Source organism: Equus quagga, chromosome 2 (genome assembly GCF_021613505.1).
Source record: "Equus quagga isolate Etosha38 chromosome 2, UCLA_HA_Equagga_1.0, whole genome shotgun sequence".
NCBI classification, from domain to species: domain Eukaryota; kingdom Metazoa; phylum Chordata; class Mammalia; order Perissodactyla; family Equidae; genus Equus; species Equus quagga.
Genome location: NC_060268.1, coordinates 52,264,860 through 52,282,442, shown reverse-complemented (window position 1 = coordinate 52,282,442; position 17,583 = coordinate 52,264,860). Strand labels below are relative to the sequence as shown.

Sequence of the window (17,583 nt, the reverse complement as noted above, 5' to 3'; positions counted from 1 at the left end):
CTCTACTCTACTCGAGTTCTAGAGTAATCTAGAACTCAGGATACAACAGATGGCAAGATCCACGAGGGCAAGACCCTATCTGACCACCTCCCACTGTGGACCCCACGCCCCCTCCGCCAGCACAGAGAAAGTGCTGGTGGATATCTGGTGAATGGATGGATGGATGAATGAATTTCCCCACAAGTGGAATTTTTTTCAGTCCCTCTATATTTTCTGGCAAACCCTTAAAAGTCTAAAAGGGGCATAGCTGGGGCTTGTTTTGTTTTGTTTTGTTTTTTTGTCAGAGCCAGAACAGTCAGAAGAACTAGCAATGAGAGGGAGATAACCAATCCCTGACACACACCACGAAACAGACTTAATTCAGTCAAAGCTCCAGCCTAGTCGGGCTATTTGGTCCCACACTTCACACAAGACACTTTGCGTTGTCTTTTCTCAATGAATTTGACCCCATAAGATATATATTAATCTTTCATTTCAAAAGGGCCCATCCTGCCCTCTTCTTATGTGCACAAGTCCTTACTGGAACGTACTAACCCACATGATGAAGGTTAAGTCATTAATGAGCTAACGACTGCAAAATCTAGGCCAGTTAGTTTTTATTCACTTTATTATTACTAAGAAATTACATTTTACTGAGGTGGAAGGAAATATATTGCATAACATTTAAGGATTCCAAGAACCTCAGTGATAATACCTGGATTTTTTTTTTCCTCCCCAAAGCCCCAGTGCATGGCTGTGTATCTTAGTTCTAAGTAACACCTGGATGTTTTGAGCTGAAAAAAGAAGCGCATCATTTTAATAATCTAAGTTTCCTCATGGCCATTATGACTAAAATGACACCAATAATGGATGGAGCCTGGATCCCCGCCCTCTGTGACTGTGACTGACGAGCTTCCAGACTTCACGGGTGGGAAGGAAAACTGTCCCTTACATCTGCTCCACATAGAGCTTGCCTCTATTTCTGGGTCAAATTTGTCTCAGTATCTGAGTAGCTGGAGCTCACAGATAAAAATATGCTTCTCTTCCAAAGTCAGAGATTCCACAAGTGACTAATTCAGTAGCCTGGATTTTTCAAACTTTGGTCCAAATGATATGAAGTGCTTTAGTTATGACTTTGCTCATTATGCAAAGGAACGAAAATGCTGAGCTCGTAATAACAGGCACAACCTAGTAAACAACAGAGAATTCTTTCTTTAAGGTGCTCCTATCTCAGCTTCTCACCTCATAAGGAAGGCACCCATGATGAAGAGCTAAACAGCTCCCCAGAACAGCCAATTTTAGAAACAGTTTCTTTATGTCGAACGAAGAGCTGAAATTGGCCTCTTTGCAAGTGCCACCCAGTGGTTCTGGCCTGGCCTTGCACCGAAACACAACACAAAAAGATATCTCTCTTCTCGATAACTGTTTTCTCAGATGTGAATTCAGCCCTCACGTCTCTCCTAGGCCGTCTCTTCCCCAAGTCCTTCAACTACTCCCCAAACGACCAGAGTCTCAACTCCTTTCCAACCTGATCCTGCTCTTCTGAAGGTGCTCATCGGTCGATGTCCCTTTTCCATCTTTCTAACTTAAAAAAAAAAATGTATTCACATAAATGGCTGCAGCAATTGAGATGTTAACCTATCCTTTTGTTGTATAAATTAACATGGTGTACTGGACAAACACACTAATTTTTACCACCTGAACTAGATAGTGGTTTAAATTTAGAATAAAAAGTCTCTTTCTCTCTCTTTTGTTTTTTAAATCTCCATCTGCTGTTGAAACCCAGCCGGCCCCTAGGTGGTGCTCACTCTGATGGTGCCATCCTAAAGCTCTGCCTCGTTCCAATGACTGGGTCTTCCAGACCGCATCATCAGGACTCAGAGAAGCTTCCTTGGGAGACAGCAAGTCACAGGTAGAAAAGCAGGGCATGGACAATGATCTTATATGCTTCCTTATTTTCATATGTAGATATTCCCCCACTCCCTTCAAAGTGTTATACCCATTATATTCCAGGAGTATGTTAAAAAACAGAGAACCCTAAACTTCTTTGAAAGTCTTTTTAAAAAGTGTCTCCAATTTTGGTACCAATATTAAATAAACCTTTACAGATAAAAATGAACCAAAATCCAACCCATATGAGTTCCGTTTCCTGGTTCTCTAACATTGGATATGAAAACAATCCAGACCTCCACCCTACGTAAGGTGGGAGAAATGCAATGCTCCACAGTCAAGGAGTCACACGGGGAATAAGGGACAGCCTTGCCCAGACTTCGTTATGTGAAATTCAGAAGCAGAAAAGCTATGATCTGACAGCCATGGTTCCCCAAGATGCCAGCTGTGACAAAATGATGCTTTTCCTTGGGAAACACACTCCTGACATCCACCTACTGTTGCTGTTAGACAGGGTCTACCCATCACTGTTGCTGGCAGCACTCCTGCTGGGTGTGCAAAGGGACTGTGAAGGTGTGTGCCTGGTTTCCTCATCTGAACCTCTGCTCTCTGTTCTTTTTTTCTACTGCTCCCCAAGACTTGCATACGAGCCAATCAAAGGATTCAACACTGTAGGATTGGCTTTCTTGTTTGGGGAACACATTTTATCTAATGTTTATCCTACACACAATTAAAAAAAGTGTCCCTCCCATCCTCACAATTCCCTCACCTTAACCTCACTCCAGTAATATCTCCAATATTGTAGAGATTAATAAATGGCTATACTTTTAATCTTCTACTTGTCTCATGTGTGTGAATCATTTATTAGAAGTAGATATACTTTTCATTTTAATAATTCATTAATAAACTAAATAACTTTTCAGCGTAGTGCTTAATACAAGGAAAATGGTTTTGGGGTTGTTGTTTTTTTTCCAGTTTTTCTACTGCCAACCAAATGTTTAAATAAATTGAAATCTCTTCTTTTCTTTGAAAGTCAAAGAATTAGACCCTGGGGAATTCTTATAACCCTGTTAGTATTGTCCTTTTTTTCTATCTGATTTTTCAATTGAGCAAGAAAAAATTACAATAATACGTGATTAGCTGTACCACAGCAAGGACTTTCTTCTATAGAGCATCACCAAGAAAGACAGGTGATATTAACACAAGTTAAAAGAAATTGTTTTCCTCTTAGAGAAATATAAATGTTCAACTTACCTGTTTTTTCATTTAGAAAAACACAATAGTCAACTATGTCCAGCATATAGTAAACATATAACTTGCTTTCACATTACATAGACAGTTAAGGAGAGAAAGGATGGTGGAAAAGAGAAAAGATGAAGAAGAAACAGGAATGGAGAAGAGAATGAAGGAAAGCAGGAGGAAAGAGAGAGAGGAACAGACAGGGAAGGAGGATGAAAGAGACACACCCAGAAATGGAAAAAAGACAAGAGTGGCCGCAGGGAGAGAGGCAGGCGATTCAGCAGGGGGCAGTGCAGAGACCTGAGCTGACATAAACTCTTCTTGTCACATCCTTTGGTCCCAGCACTGCAGGTACCCATGTAGAGCATCGCAGCCCTCTGAAAGTGGGTGAGCTTATCAACTGCACTCCCTAGCTTTCTTAAGAGTAACTCTTTGATCTGGAGATGGCCCCCATTTACAGGGATAATCACCAGGGAGATCTGAGGAAATTCCCCTCTGGCCAAGATGGCAGTAACCTGAACAAGTTCACAGTGAGCCACAGAAAACTGGGCTGAGAATAGGATCTGGCTCTAGGGTTGAAAGGCCCCCACTACAGGAAGCAATTCCCAGCCCATGACCTCTTACAAGGACTTACCTCCTCAACCATCTGCTTGACTTTCTTCTGCTGGCAATGCACCATGTCATCTAGGTGTCTGATCCGTTCGCGGAGGCTGGCAGATGCCTCCTCCAGCTGCTGATACCTAATGCAAACAGAAGAAAGAGCAACTGAGTCTTAGACCAAAGCAGCACCACTAGCACAGAAAGTCACTGCTTGAAAGGAACATGGCCAAGAACAAGAAAGGGAATTCCAAGACTCCTCTTCCTTTGTGTGTTTGCTGGGTGAGGAACTGCCAATCGACCACCCCACTGTAGAAGAAATGGAGGACTCTTTGTCAAGTTCCCATTTGCAGGTTTTACCCTGTTTAAGGACAGTTACTACACTTTCCAAGGACTGAGACAGAATCTGTACCGCTAGAGGTACAGAGGCTCTCTGTTTGGGAGTTAATGCAATATTGGAACATCCAGTAAATTACCTTGATTAGGAGAACAGAGAGGAGTCTAGTAACACAACAAAATCTCTGAAATGAAGTGGCAGAGTCCTGGGAAATTTGGAATTATACCTGTTCTACAATCACTTATTTAGGGAAAATGGGAAATGTTTAAAGACCAGCTCTGCATATAAACAGAGTGAACTCCATTGCAAAACATTTCATACTTTTGTTTTAAAACAGCACAAATTATCCTCTGACTTTGCTTGGTTCAAAGAAACCAAAGGAACCAGCAGATGGGCTCTTCAGCTGGGGCTGCTGGCATGGAGCACTGGACGAAGGGTCTGGTGGTCTGCTTACCACTTCCCCTCTCTGCCAGGTCCCTCCGAAGCACTACGTTAAAGACTAGGGAAGACTCGTTGCAAGCTCTGAAGTTGCAAAAAGAAAAAGGAAAACAGGTATTTTTGCAACGCATCCTATGTGGCAGGCAGCACGCCCAACAGTTCCCTCACAGTAACAACCCGATGAGATGGGCACTGTTATGATCATCATGACCCCCTCCCCCTTTAAAGAAGAACTCCCATTTTACGGATAAGCAAAGAAGCTCAGGGACGTTAGGTAACTTGCCCAAAATGCTCAAATCATCCCAACCTTGTTTTCCTTCACTAGAGGGTCGTGTATGACCTTTCTGCCTTTTGATTTCTAGAAGAGTCCATGTACTACTCCTGCATTTTCCACCGCCAGGGGACAAGGCAAGGTTTGACTGGGCAAATGTTTGGAAACAAAGAAAGGCATTTTAAAATTAGTTTCCACAGCAACGGTATTAGTCACAGTTGATGACTTTTTTCACCAACAAGGTGCATCCTGTGGAGTTGAAGGTCATGGAGAACATTTATAGACTGAACTTTTGCACTGGTGACAGTCTCTGATGTGTTCCACGGCACTAACCACCAGCCATGGGCTGTAAGATGGGGCTCTAAGCTCCTGAGGAAACTGGCTCCACATTGGAAGCTCTCAGCCCAGTGTTTTGCATGTATAAGTCTGCACAAAAAGTGATAACCAAATGAATAGACATTCAAGGATTAAGTGAGCCCACAGAAACACAGCATGTGCCCATCTAAATCCAATGCAAGATCAAGGGCTTTACATCTTACCTTTCCTTGTCAGAATCAGTTATTTCCCCTGACATTTCCGTTTCATGCTCTAGGAGCTGTAGTTGTAGTTGGTGGCGTTCCTAAAACAAACAGACACTGATGTTTTCATCAATGGGTCCCAAACTGGACAGAGAATGTGTATGAAGCAATCCCAGCACTAGTGGGTTCAGGTCTATATAACACCCACAGGTTTTTACACACCCACTCATCAGGGTCCAACAAAGCTCAAAAATGCCACATCTGTTGGTGTGTACTTATAGACATATTTATGAATTATAGACAAATATCCCGGATGAAGACATTCAAGATTTCTTTTTTAAGAAGTACTCTATCAGCCCAGGCTTAGATGTCTTGCGAAAATTTATAGTCCTAAATAATGATAATCAATACTCTAAATCAGTGGCCTGTGATACTGCAAAATTCTTGATTGTTTTGAATCATCAAGAAAAAAGGCTCTGGAATTTGGGTAATAACCTATATACCAACCTGGGTTGTGTTTACACAGGTATGTTCACTTATAAAAATGTACTGTGGTAGCTAGAATAACGGCTCCCCAATGATGACCACATCCTAACCTCTGAAATCTGTGAATATGTTACCTTCCATTGAAAAAGTAACTTTGCAAATGTGATTAAGTATCTTAAAATGGAGAAACCATCCTGGATTATCCAGTTGGGCCCTTACAAGAAGGAGGAAGTAGGGTTAGAGTCAGAGAGAGACCGACATTGGAAGATGCTACATTGCTGGCTTTAAAGTTGGAAGATGGGTCCACAAGTCAAGGAATGTAGGTGATCTCTACGAGCTAGAGAAGGCTAGTAAATGCATTCTCCCACAAAGCTTCCAAAAGGAATCCAGCCCTGCCAACACCTTGACTTTAGGACTTCTGACCTCTAGAACTATAAGATACTAAATTCATGTTGTTTTAAGCCACTAATTGTGGTAATTTGTCTCAGAGGCAACAGAAAACTAACACATGTATCAAGCTGTGCACTTAAGATTTATACCCTTGGCTGTATATATGTAAATTTAAAAGATTACCCAAAAAAGTAATATTAAGAATCTGGACAATCACTTCTTTGGACAAAGTGGAAAATGTGAATAAAAAGCATAGTGCCCACCACAACCAAAACTGCACTAGAAATACGTTACAGATGTTAGTCTAATAAACTCCTTTAAAATGAAGTTTACCAAGTCGTGCTCCCTAACCGGGAGGAGATTATTTCATTTTAGGTCCTCAATACTAGCGTGTCTCATCTTTATTCTCAGAAATTCTCCCCAACAAACTCTTACAGTTATATCGAGTCCAAACCTCTTTTCCCACAAACCACTGAAAGTGAATCTCTGAAAATTCAACTCCCACAACTTCTGAAGCTGTAAGCAGTGGAACACCAAGCAATGGACCAAAGAGATGGAGGAGGAGCCCACCCTGGCACAGAGAGCATGTTATCACTGACATATTTAGAATAATAAAGAAAGACCAACTTTGAGCAGAGTTTTGTTATCGTTTTTAAATCTCCACGGCGAACCCACATTCTCACTGGCCAGCCTGGGCAGAACGCTCCCACTGTGCTCATGTGGTTTGCCACTGGCTGGAAGTTTACATCAGCCCTGAAATAACAGTGATGGACCTTTCACAAGTAACCCACCCCCCCAGACCCCCCCAAAAAAGTCATCATAAAGTAGGGAAAGGCCTAACTTATAGCTCACTTTAAAAGTTCAATTTTTTCTAAATTGAGGCATAACAAATCTTAAGTGTCCACTGCACCATAGTTTCTTACATTTGTATACACCTGGGAAACCACTACCCAGATCAAGGCATAGAATATTCTGTGCCACAGAATGGTCCCTGATGGAACACACTCCTTAAAAGATTTTTACTGATCAGGAAAAAGGTATTTCAAATACAATGCTCAAAAAGAGAAACAGTACACTAAGGTATACGGTAGAACAGCCATTCGAAAGCACACACTTCGTCCTTGAGCAAATCCAAAAATAGGTGAGAGCAGGATACACCCGTGGACACGCTGTTCACATAGTGTGACAGAGATATGGCAAGGTTCCTGTTCCCCAAGATTTATTCTTGAAGGGGAAAGAGCGGTAAATTGGTATATCTAATCTTAGCTAAATAAAGCAAGCACTTCTCTAGCCTAAATGGAAGGGAAGATTTAGAGAAAGGACAATAAATTTTCAGTCACTAAAGAAAAAGCCACAGGAGCTGGGGACCATTTTGTGTTACATAAATGCCCACAGTGAGGGCCGGCCCTACCACCTGCAGGGCCTCCCACCCCATACATCTCTCCCACAGGCTCCACATGGAAATCAGTGGGAAGAAGCTGGGGACTTTCAGAATCCCAAGGGCACGAAAGAGATAAGCTATAAAACAGACCCAGCTGAAAAAAGCTGACTGTGGGGGCAGACACTTAGGCAAGTCTGTAAGAAAATAAAAGTCAGAGCCACAAATTTTTGAGCCCCTACTAAATGCCAGGCACAGTGCCCAGCATTTTGCATGAATTTTTCTCATTTACTCCTCACAAAAACCTTAAGAATAAGAATTATTATCAGCATTTTACAGAAGAGGAAACTGAGTTTGGAAGAGTCAAGTAACTGACCACAACTAGAAAGAGACAGGACTCAAAATCTAGGTCTATCTGATCCTACAACCTATATTCTTAACCACTCCACGGACCACTTCTCTCTGTACGACAGCTTGTCTGACCAAACCACCTCCCCGTGCCGCCTGCTCCCCTTGCTTATGCTGCAGGACAATCCGCCACCCAGAGGGAGCATCTGCATTACCCAGCATCTTCTGCTGCGGTAGGAGAGCAGGAATGTGGGAGAAAGCTCACTTAAGTTCTAGAAAACACCCTTGTGGCCCCATCTTCACTACCACCACCCCTAACCAGTACTGATGCTAGCCCTAAACACGCCACTTGCCATGTCTTCAACAAAACATAGCAAGCTGTTTCCAAGGGCAAGAGGTAAAATTTTAATTCACTCTTTAGTTTGCTCAAGTCCCTCCCAAATAAAGATACTAGCTAAAACGGGAGCCCCCAGCGAACCCCAGAGCTCCACAGTGCTGAACGTAATGCCGTTCCCGCTCTGGTCACACCTCACCTTGTCAGGGACAGCAGAGGGGCTCATGTTGCGGACGCCAGGCCTAAGGAGACCTCTTCTCAGAACTACTTGGAAGCCCAGATGTTGACCTCACTCACTCACATTGTTGTTCCCCCTCCCCCATCACCAGCCTGGAGAGTCTTGCCATGCAGCAGGCGTTACAGGGCGCTAAGATGTCATGGTCTCGGCGACCTGCCGCTATTCTGCAAACTCACATGCTGCTGGAGAGCCATTTTCCAGGAGCCAGCCACACTTCGGCCCTCAACTACCACCCTTCCCTCAGAAGTCAGCTGTCACCTGCTAAAGGTCACCTTCCTTTTTCTTCTTTCTCTTCCTTCTTTTTCTCCTCCCTCTCTCCCACCCTGCTTCCCTTTTCTCCATTTCTGCCTAATTTCTGGCCTCTTCCCTTTCTCTAGACTGCCTTCATTATGTCAGCTGAGCTCCTGCCTTCCACACGCCTCCACGCAGCCCCACCCCTGAGCCTGTATGCCCCGCCCACAGAGAAACATGTGTCTCCCACTCTGACATGTGGCGTGTCAGAGAAAAGCCAACCCTTCCGACACATGCCCCAGAAACAACAGGCTTGGGTGTCGATGAAACATCTAAAATAGGGCCTGATTACTCAACAAGGATACGACGTCCATGCTTGGGGCCCCAGCAAAGCAGAGCTGCTAAAATATTAATTTTTGTAAATAATTTTATATATAATGGTTTTTAAAGCATCAAATTTGTTACCATGGGGAAAATGAGAACTTTGCTGGACTTCCTCCTACTTTATTTTACGGTTTTGTCTTTCTTTTTTACATCACACACTGGAAGGATGAGAGAGTTCAGGGTTGAGGGCTACTCATACCCTCAGATAGGCGTGCAGGGGAACTGCAGAAATGCAGGGGAGTCTGCGCAGGGGGCAAGAGGCCCAAGGCTGCGTCTGTTACCTTTTCCATGCGCTCAATCAGCCTGTCCAGCTCTCCAATCCTCTGGTCTTTCTCCTCTAGGCTGATCTCTGCTGCTCGCATCTTCTTATTGGCTTCTTCAATCGCTTTCAGAAAACTATTGGTTTCCTCCTGCAAAGGAAACATATTCTCCTCAGCACAGCCATGAAGTCCCTAGGCTACCAACCAGGGTCCAAACAGCTCTGGCCTTGCTAAATTCATGATGTCTCCTTAAAAGCATGACATTGGGGCCTAGAAGTGTCTCACAAGTCATAAACTCAACTTCCACGATTCTGGTTTTCACCTGTGAATAAAGACATATTGTGTGGCTTTTTAATGGGCCTAGTTATTTTTTTTTCCCTTTCTTCTTTTGAGTCCTTATGTCTAAAAAGAGCTCACAAATGTTATTTATCTCCGACTAGAAGCTCAGAGTGTCACTGTATTTGCCAACAATGTAAAGGGAATTAGGGCCAGATCTGGAATTGAATGCAGAATGCCCAGATCTTTCTCCCATATTGCAAAGCACCAACTCAGTCAAGAATTCAGCCCCTTTGTGAAGCCTGTAAGGACACAGCAGAGGGGCAACATGGAGTCCCCACCTTTGAGGAACTTATGCTGTCCTACAGAAGCCAAGATGTGAGACATACTGCCCACCTCTAATATTAGGTACAAGAGAACGCCACAGCAAAGAGCAGAGAGAGTGGGCTTCCCAAGGTCAGAGGACTCTTCTCGCTGTGCAAATGGGAAAGGCTTCAGTCACGGAGAGGGGGGCGTTTTCAAGGCTTTTAGGGAGCCCCAGGAAGATCAAGGACAGAGGAGGAGGAGATTTCAGGTCGAGAGGAGCACATGGAGTGAGGAAGGGCACAGCTGCAGGCAAGCCCAGGATCTGCTTGGATGCTGGCAGATGGTCAGATTAGCTAGAGAAAGGGGTGTACTGAGAGATGGAGACTGGGGACATTCCAAGCAAGGAGGGGGATGAATAAAGGAAAGGAGTGAGGGGGAAGGGGAGTGAGGGAGCAACGGAATATATTCCTTGACCCCTCACCCATGTCAGAGTCCACTAACTCACCTCCAGGCAGAAACCCTACTATCTAATCTTCACCAACAATAATGAACCAAAAACCCTCCGTTATCCTATTGGCAGCTGCGACATACACACCAGCAGAGCCTCTTTCTCAGCATTGTGCTTCTGCTGCTCTTCGTGCAGCTTCTCTTCGTACTGGCTGTACAGCTTCTTGGTCATCTCTCTCATCACCTCGGCGTTGGCTTCTTGGGACGATTCCACCTGCAAAGAGACTCATTTCAGAGCTACGGCTTGTGCAGGTTCCGGGGGAATCAGTACCTTTCACTCTGTATCTGTCCCCTGTGGACACACAGAGAAGTGAACCCATTGACCACAGCTCCACAGCAGATGGAGGCACAGGAACTAAAGGGGAAAGGGACAGAAGGAAGACGGGAAAGCAGTAAGCAGGCACAAAGAAATAAAAAGCAACACCTCACGTGAATTGATTTGGCATTATCAGGAAAAGGTGCTCCCCGGGAGTGGATTTTTCAAAAAGTGGAAACATACCTCTCTAAGTATCAACCTGTCCCTCAAATTTAGCTATTTTTAAATTGAATTCTCTCTAAAATGCATCATGCTCCACTGTCTTACTAACCCCTTTCTTCACTGATTTTTCCTGTCTAATGTCCTTTAGATCCTGACATTTTATTGTCTTTTAGTCTATCAGTTTTACCAAAAATTTTTCTCTGGTTAATATATCTACACTCTAATTGGCCTCAGAAGGATATGCTTTTTTAATTCCTGAGTCCAGTAGTCCCCCTTATCCTCGGGAGAGATGCTCAAAGCCCCAGTGGATGCCTGAAACCACAGAGAGTACCAAACCCTGCCTGTGCTATGTTTTTTCCTATACATACATACCTATGACAAAGTTTAACTTATAAATTAGTACAGTAAGAGATTAACAACTAATCATAAAATAGAATAATTACAACAGTATACTGTAATAAAGTTATCATAGATCTTAGCAACCTCAGCATATGATTTTTTTTCTTTCCTTATTAAGTTGAAAACTTTCACCTTTTCACTTAAAGAAAGCACTTTACGGCTTCCCTTTGGCATATCCGAATTGCCAGCATCACTACTCTTGCACTTTGGGGTCATTATTAAGTAAAATAGGAGTTACTGAACACAAGCACTGCAGTACTGTGACAGTCGATCTGATAAACAAGATGGGCAGGTAGCATACACAGCCTGGATACACTGGACAAAAGGATGACTCAAGTCTCGGGCAGGATGGAACGGGACCACACGAGATTTCATCATGCTACCCAGAACAACGTGCAATTTAAAATTTATGAATTGTTTATTTCTGGAATTTTCCATTTAATACTTTTGGACACCAGTTGACCACAGGTAACTGAAACTGCAGAAAGCAAAACTGTGGCTAAGAGGGAACTACTGTATTCTGCTATGGGCTGAAAAATAAGATCACTACGTTACTAGAATTGGGTCAGAGTAAGACAAACTATAAAATTAAAAAATAAAAAGGTTATCTACAGGAGGAAGGAGGGGGTAGGAGAGGAAAGGAGATTTTATAGATATAGACAATTCTATTTCTGAATATACTTTGTTTTGTAGGTTGACTTTGAAACTATGTAAATAATGTACCTGCTATAAAAAACTAAATATCAAAAAATTATCTACCAAGACCATTCAATGGGAAAAGAATAGTCTTTTCAACAAATGGTGTTAGATTGGCCACATGCAAAAGAATGAAGTTGGACTCCTAACCCATCATGTACAATAATTAACTCAAAATGGATCAAAGGCCTAAATATAAAAGCTAAAACTATAAAAGTCTTAGAAGAAAAACTAAAGCAAATCTTTGTGACTTTTGATTAGGCAATGGCTTCTTAGAAATGACACCAAAAGCACAGGTGACAAAAAATAGATAAATTAGACTTCATCAATATTCAATATTAAAAACTCTGTGCTTCAAAGGATACCATCAAGAAAGTGAAAAGACAACCCTCAGAGAGTGGGAGAAAATGTTTGCAAATCACATATCTCATAACTTGTATCCAGAATATATAAAAAATTTTTAAAACTCAATAATAAAATATAAATAACCCAATTTAAAAATGGGCAAAGAATCTGACAGATACTCCAAAGAAGACATGCAAATGACCTATAAGCAAAAGAAACGATGCTAAACATCATTAGTTATCAGGGAAATGCAAAACCACAATGAGACAGCACTTCACACTCATGAGGCCGGCTATAATCACTGAGACAGATGGTAACAGTGTTGGAGAGGAGCTGGAGAAGTCAGAATCTTCTTACATGGCTGGCGGGAAGGTAAAATGGTGCAAGCATATTTTCTAGTTTACCCTTCACGTTGTTTGGTATCCCCCTCCCCTATGTGCCTACATTACTTTAAGAAAATTTTATGTCAGAAAAGCAGGGAGGTCTTTGAGGAGAAGTTGCCCACATGGAGGTGAGGGTGTCCCATTAGTTGCACTGGCCAGTCTCTAGGAAAGACTTAAGCTCATAGAAGAAATCTGGGCCCATCCTTCCCAAACCTTTGTGCTTTCCCAAACGTTGCATCTGGAAACATTCCTACCTGGTTTGGGGAACACTAGCGGGGGACTCCTAGTGGCTTGTGCAGGCCCAGCTTAGGGGATGAGAAAAAGTCAGTAGAGCTGTGGGCGGGCAGGGCTTAGGCTGCAGGTGGCTGGTGTCTCCTTTCTGCCCCAGGTCCTGCCTTTGCCTGTGAACTTCACACCATTGATTGTATGCTGCTAAAGTTTTGTTTGTGTCCCTTCCTTCTAGCTTGTTGCTTGTTCCAGAGAGCAGAGTTTGCCGGATATGGAACCTCTAGATAAGCGAAGTGTACCTCAACCTCAATAGGTTACATGATGTTTACTCCAAAGATTTGACAGAAGTCTCTCTTGATGCCCTCTAACTCTCCCCTCTCATCACTGGGCAGGTTTTGGTACCAAGAAGCCACAAAAAGGAAAATCCTGAACGGAGATTATCATCAGCTGAGAGAGTCCCAATGCATCTTGCACTCCATTTCCACTGCAAACACAGACTTCTAGAAAGAGCTCCGTCCTTTGAGATCTGTTTACTCTGCATCCAGGTCATGTGAAATACTCTTGAGTCCTGTAACTTTTGGGGGGGGGGGGGGATGGAAGGAGTTAAGCAAAGCAATTCATCTCTAAAACAGGCAATTGTAGGTTGGATTTAGAGGCTTGGTCTCCATGGAAGCAGCCAGATGCCAAACTGCCCAATGACGTCCCCAGAGCCCTGATGCCATACCACCCCAGGACAAACAGGAATGCACAGGAAGGCACGTATAGTAGACACTCAATACATGTTTGTGGATGAGTGACTGGATAAATCTCCTACACCGAGGAAAAGACTCAAAACATTAATTTCAGACTTTTTCAGCAACTCCTTTTTTTCAAAGTAACTCTAGCTCAGAAATACAATATATGAAGTAGTAAAGAGAAGAGTTCAAAGTGAAAGCAAAGAGGAGCTGGTCTACTCTATAGTTCTCTGGTCCCTTCCTCTCCCCTCTCCAGGGTGGTTGTGTTTGGCCACTCGGAAAGTGATGGCACAACCCTGTGGGATGACAATCACAGAGATGGCCCAGTGCAGTGTAGCAGCCCCGCCTCCCCATCTGAGGCAGCCCGTAGGGAGGGGACCACATATCCCAATTTGTTTCCCTAACTAAATTCTTAATAGCATCACTTTTCACTCCCAAATAAATTCTGGTTGGAGCAATAAATTTTACAGATACACTACCCACAAGGCGCTCCCCTCTAGGATAGCCTAAGGCTGTATTGAACGAATTTGAAAATGACAGACAAATAAAAACAAATTCATTCAGGAAATAATTTGTTGAGTGACTTCTATGAGCCATGTGTGGGTCTGCTCCTGCCACTGCATAGGAAATCTATTCATATTTCAAATTTGGGAGGGGCACTAACACCTCTAGGGCATTAGAAGCCCAGTTGAAGGATAAACACAGCCTGGTGGGCAAGAGGGACGTTGCCCAGAGCCCTTGGTCACCCATCATTTTCTTCCTGCATGCCCCTCAGCTCTTTATTATCAAACCAGATAGAAAGAGCTTGGGCCTCAGAGAAAATCTGAACAGTGAAGCTTCTGAAGGCCCAGACCTGTGGGCATCCCCAGTACTCTCATAGATCATAAGGGCAGGGCCATGATGATTGTCTCAGCCACTGGGGCCCAAGGCAGGAGTCCCCAGTGGGGGTATTCATGGGGCACCCCCAATCTGGACCAACAGTCGTAAACAGAGGAACCTCCTCAGTGCCTTCAGGTAAAGCCCTATGGAATTGGCCACCAAAGGGTGAGAGAATCCAACCAAGAACAGAGAAAAGGAAATGGAAGAGGTGAAGATGGGAGGGGAGAGAGGAAAATGAAAGAACAGAAAAGTTAGCAGGACATCTCGGCTCCTATACTTTACCTTCATCCTCAGCAGCTTGTTCTCCACTTGCGCCACCTCTAACTGCCTCTGCTTTTCCCGAAGCTTGTCCATGGATGCTTCATACGTCTGCTGCAAATTTCTGATTTGATCCTTGATGTCACTATTTTCCAAAGTAACATCCACAAGGGTTTTCTGTTGGGGTGAAAATAAAATGAAATCAGATCTGGTGGTGTGAGGAAACATGGTCAGAGTCATCCACTGGGACATCCCTTTGTCATTACCCACTAAGGCAGATGTCAGCCCACAGGAGCTGCAAGCCTGGGATCCTGGTGTTTGAGCAACTGAGAGCCCCCCACAGTGGTCAAACGGCCTGCTGCCCTGTGGTTGGGTGGGCCAGGGAGCCCCCCCATCATACCCTACAGCTGCTGCCAACACCACTTGATCCTGCTTAGGATGGATGGAAATGGTTTCAAATGTAGTCTTTCCAAGGAAAAATGTTCATAAAACATCATTTCATATGGAAAAAATGGGTTTGAAAACAGTACATAGAGAAGAATCCCATTGGGAAAAAAAAAAGTATAGGCATTTGTTCAAATGTGTCTATTCACAGGAAAAAGACTAGGAGGAAATTCACCAAAATCCAAATAATGGTTTTCACTACATGATAGGATTATAGACGATAGTTATTTTCTTCTTTGTGTTTTGCATGTTTTCCAAATTTCCACAATGAGATCAGAAAATAAAATATGTGTTTTTTATAATGGAGATATTCCTCTTTTTTCTTAAAGGGGCTGTCACTTCCGTACTTCTAGACTGCCTGCCAGGACAGCGTTAACATGGCTGAGGTTACTATAATGCCTGTAAACGCTTCACCGTCCTCCCTTAGGCAGAGAAGGGCCTTGATGAAGGAACACCAGGGAACAGGGTTAGTTGACTCAGACAAGTGCCTGACAAGTGTTGAAAGCCTGTTGATTATTGCTCCAGGCCACCCACTAGAACAAGAATGTTTAAATTAATACTGTTGCTATTTAATGCTTCGAGTTCTACTTGGTTGGCTCTCCTTACAGAGAAATGGCTTCCAAAACCCCAGAATTCCTACCACTGGACACTGGGTTATAGGCACCTTCCACCACCTCCCTACACCATTTACAACTTTAAATCAGGAGATGTGGAAACTCTGGTGTTGGATACACCTTCTAACACCTTTGTCCTCTTTGTAGATGATCAGTTTCTGAAGATTCCTCAACTCCACAGCCTCCACTTTGGATAATAAGCCTCTTTCCTAAACCTACTTGAATTGGAGAAAGGATTTTCGATGGTGGTAAATAGATATTAAAGAAAATGCAGAAGCCATTTGGAAGCACGGAGTCACAGAACACTGGAGCTGCAAGGGGCTTTAGAAACCACACAGTCCAACCACGCCCTGTGCAAGCGCCCCTGGCTTTACAGATGCTGCTCTTGTGCTCATGAACCTGCATCTGGACCAAGAGACCAGGGTTCTAGTCCTGGCTCTGCTACTAGGTAGGCACTTTGTTCAAGTCATTTCTCTCTATTGGCCTCAGTTTCTTTACCCATAAAACAAGGGGATTAGAGATCGTCTCAGCAGTTCTTTCCAGCTCTGACATTCTATGAAATCTAACCAAGGGCCTGTTCTCCCTGTCGGTAATAATGAAAATGGGGTAGACTGGACAACGGAAGAGGCTGGGGCCATACAGAAACAAGAAACCAACTATCCTCACACTCAGCTGAGCTTCCTGCCCATGAGACGGCGCCTTTCTTTTCTTCCTATTTTTTTTTTTTTAACAATGATTTTTAATCTTTTACTATGAGGCTACTCTGTGTGCCCTGGTCTAAGAGACTAGACCATACCTAGGAATCAGTCAGGGTACCTGGGTTAGGGCTGAACTTGTTCTAACAGCTGACCTCAGAAGTGAATGCCTGGAGCATCAACAGGGTGACAAATCAGAAGTATGATGGGAAGGAAAACCCAGATACCAACCAGGTCTGAATTCAAGTGGGGTACAGCACTTCCTGCTGGCCAGGAATGAGAATGTGTCCAAGAGCGAGTGGAAGGGAGCCTTGGCGAGCCCCCTTGAAGGCAGGAGGAAGGGAAAACAAAGGCAGCTGACCAAACCAGACCCAAAGTAGGCCTTGGCCTGAGGCCAGGGGAAAACTGGCATGCACTGAGTAGAGCCAGGAAAGGGTGGGACCCAGAGGCCCACCAGAAATGGGCCTCCCAGACAAATCTAAACATACACCCACCAAGGCCCACTGTGGGACAGTGGCCTCACTTTGCAGTTGGCTCTCCTGCCACAACAGCTATTATTAGAGAATATTAGGTTCCAGGGGAAGAAGATAATCGCAACATGAAAATTTGTTTGCTTATCTAATAAATTATTTATATAGAACCAGAAAGGATTCAAAATAGCTTGTGGAACTTTTAAGAGGAGGGTAAAAAGATAAGAGCCAAATAAAGTTGGAGGAGGGGCAGAAACTATTGTTTGCATATTTGGAAACTAAAGCCAAGGGAAGCTGTTTCTAATGAACATGACAATTGTTTTGAACATTTTCAAGTTAATTTGCATCTTAGATGGGGCCGCAGTTGGAAGAGTAACAGTGGGCAGCATTTTCATGGTTAGCTCCCAGAAAATCAAATTAATCAAGAGAGCGAGCCCCCTGAAGTGGGTAGACAACACACATGTGCACACATGTAGGATCCTGAGTCTTTCTGCTTCCCTGTCTGGTACTACAAAATACTCTTTAGAATGCACACAATTTCTTTTAATGCAAA

The 17,583-nt window shown here is 43.5% G+C and overlaps 1 protein-coding gene across 2 annotated transcripts in view; it reads right to left on the bottom strand.

Moving 5' to 3' along the window:
• Positions 1-17,583, bottom strand: part of MYZAP (myocardial zonula adherens protein) — a 118,787-nt gene that overhangs the window by 67,879 nt on the left and 33,325 nt on the right. For both annotated transcript variants that reach the window (XM_046654635.1, XM_046654634.1), the window contains exons 6-10: positions 14,832-14,984; positions 10,496-10,621; positions 9,340-9,468; positions 5,291-5,370; positions 3,743-3,848 (exon numbers count right to left, since the gene is read on the bottom strand). In XM_046654635.1, coding sequence (XP_046510591.1) covers positions 3,743-3,848; positions 5,291-5,370; positions 9,340-9,468; positions 10,496-10,621; positions 14,832-14,984 — 594 coding nt within the window. The remainder of the gene's footprint in view (positions 1-3,742; positions 3,849-5,290; positions 5,371-9,339; positions 9,469-10,495; positions 10,622-14,831; positions 14,985-17,583) is intronic.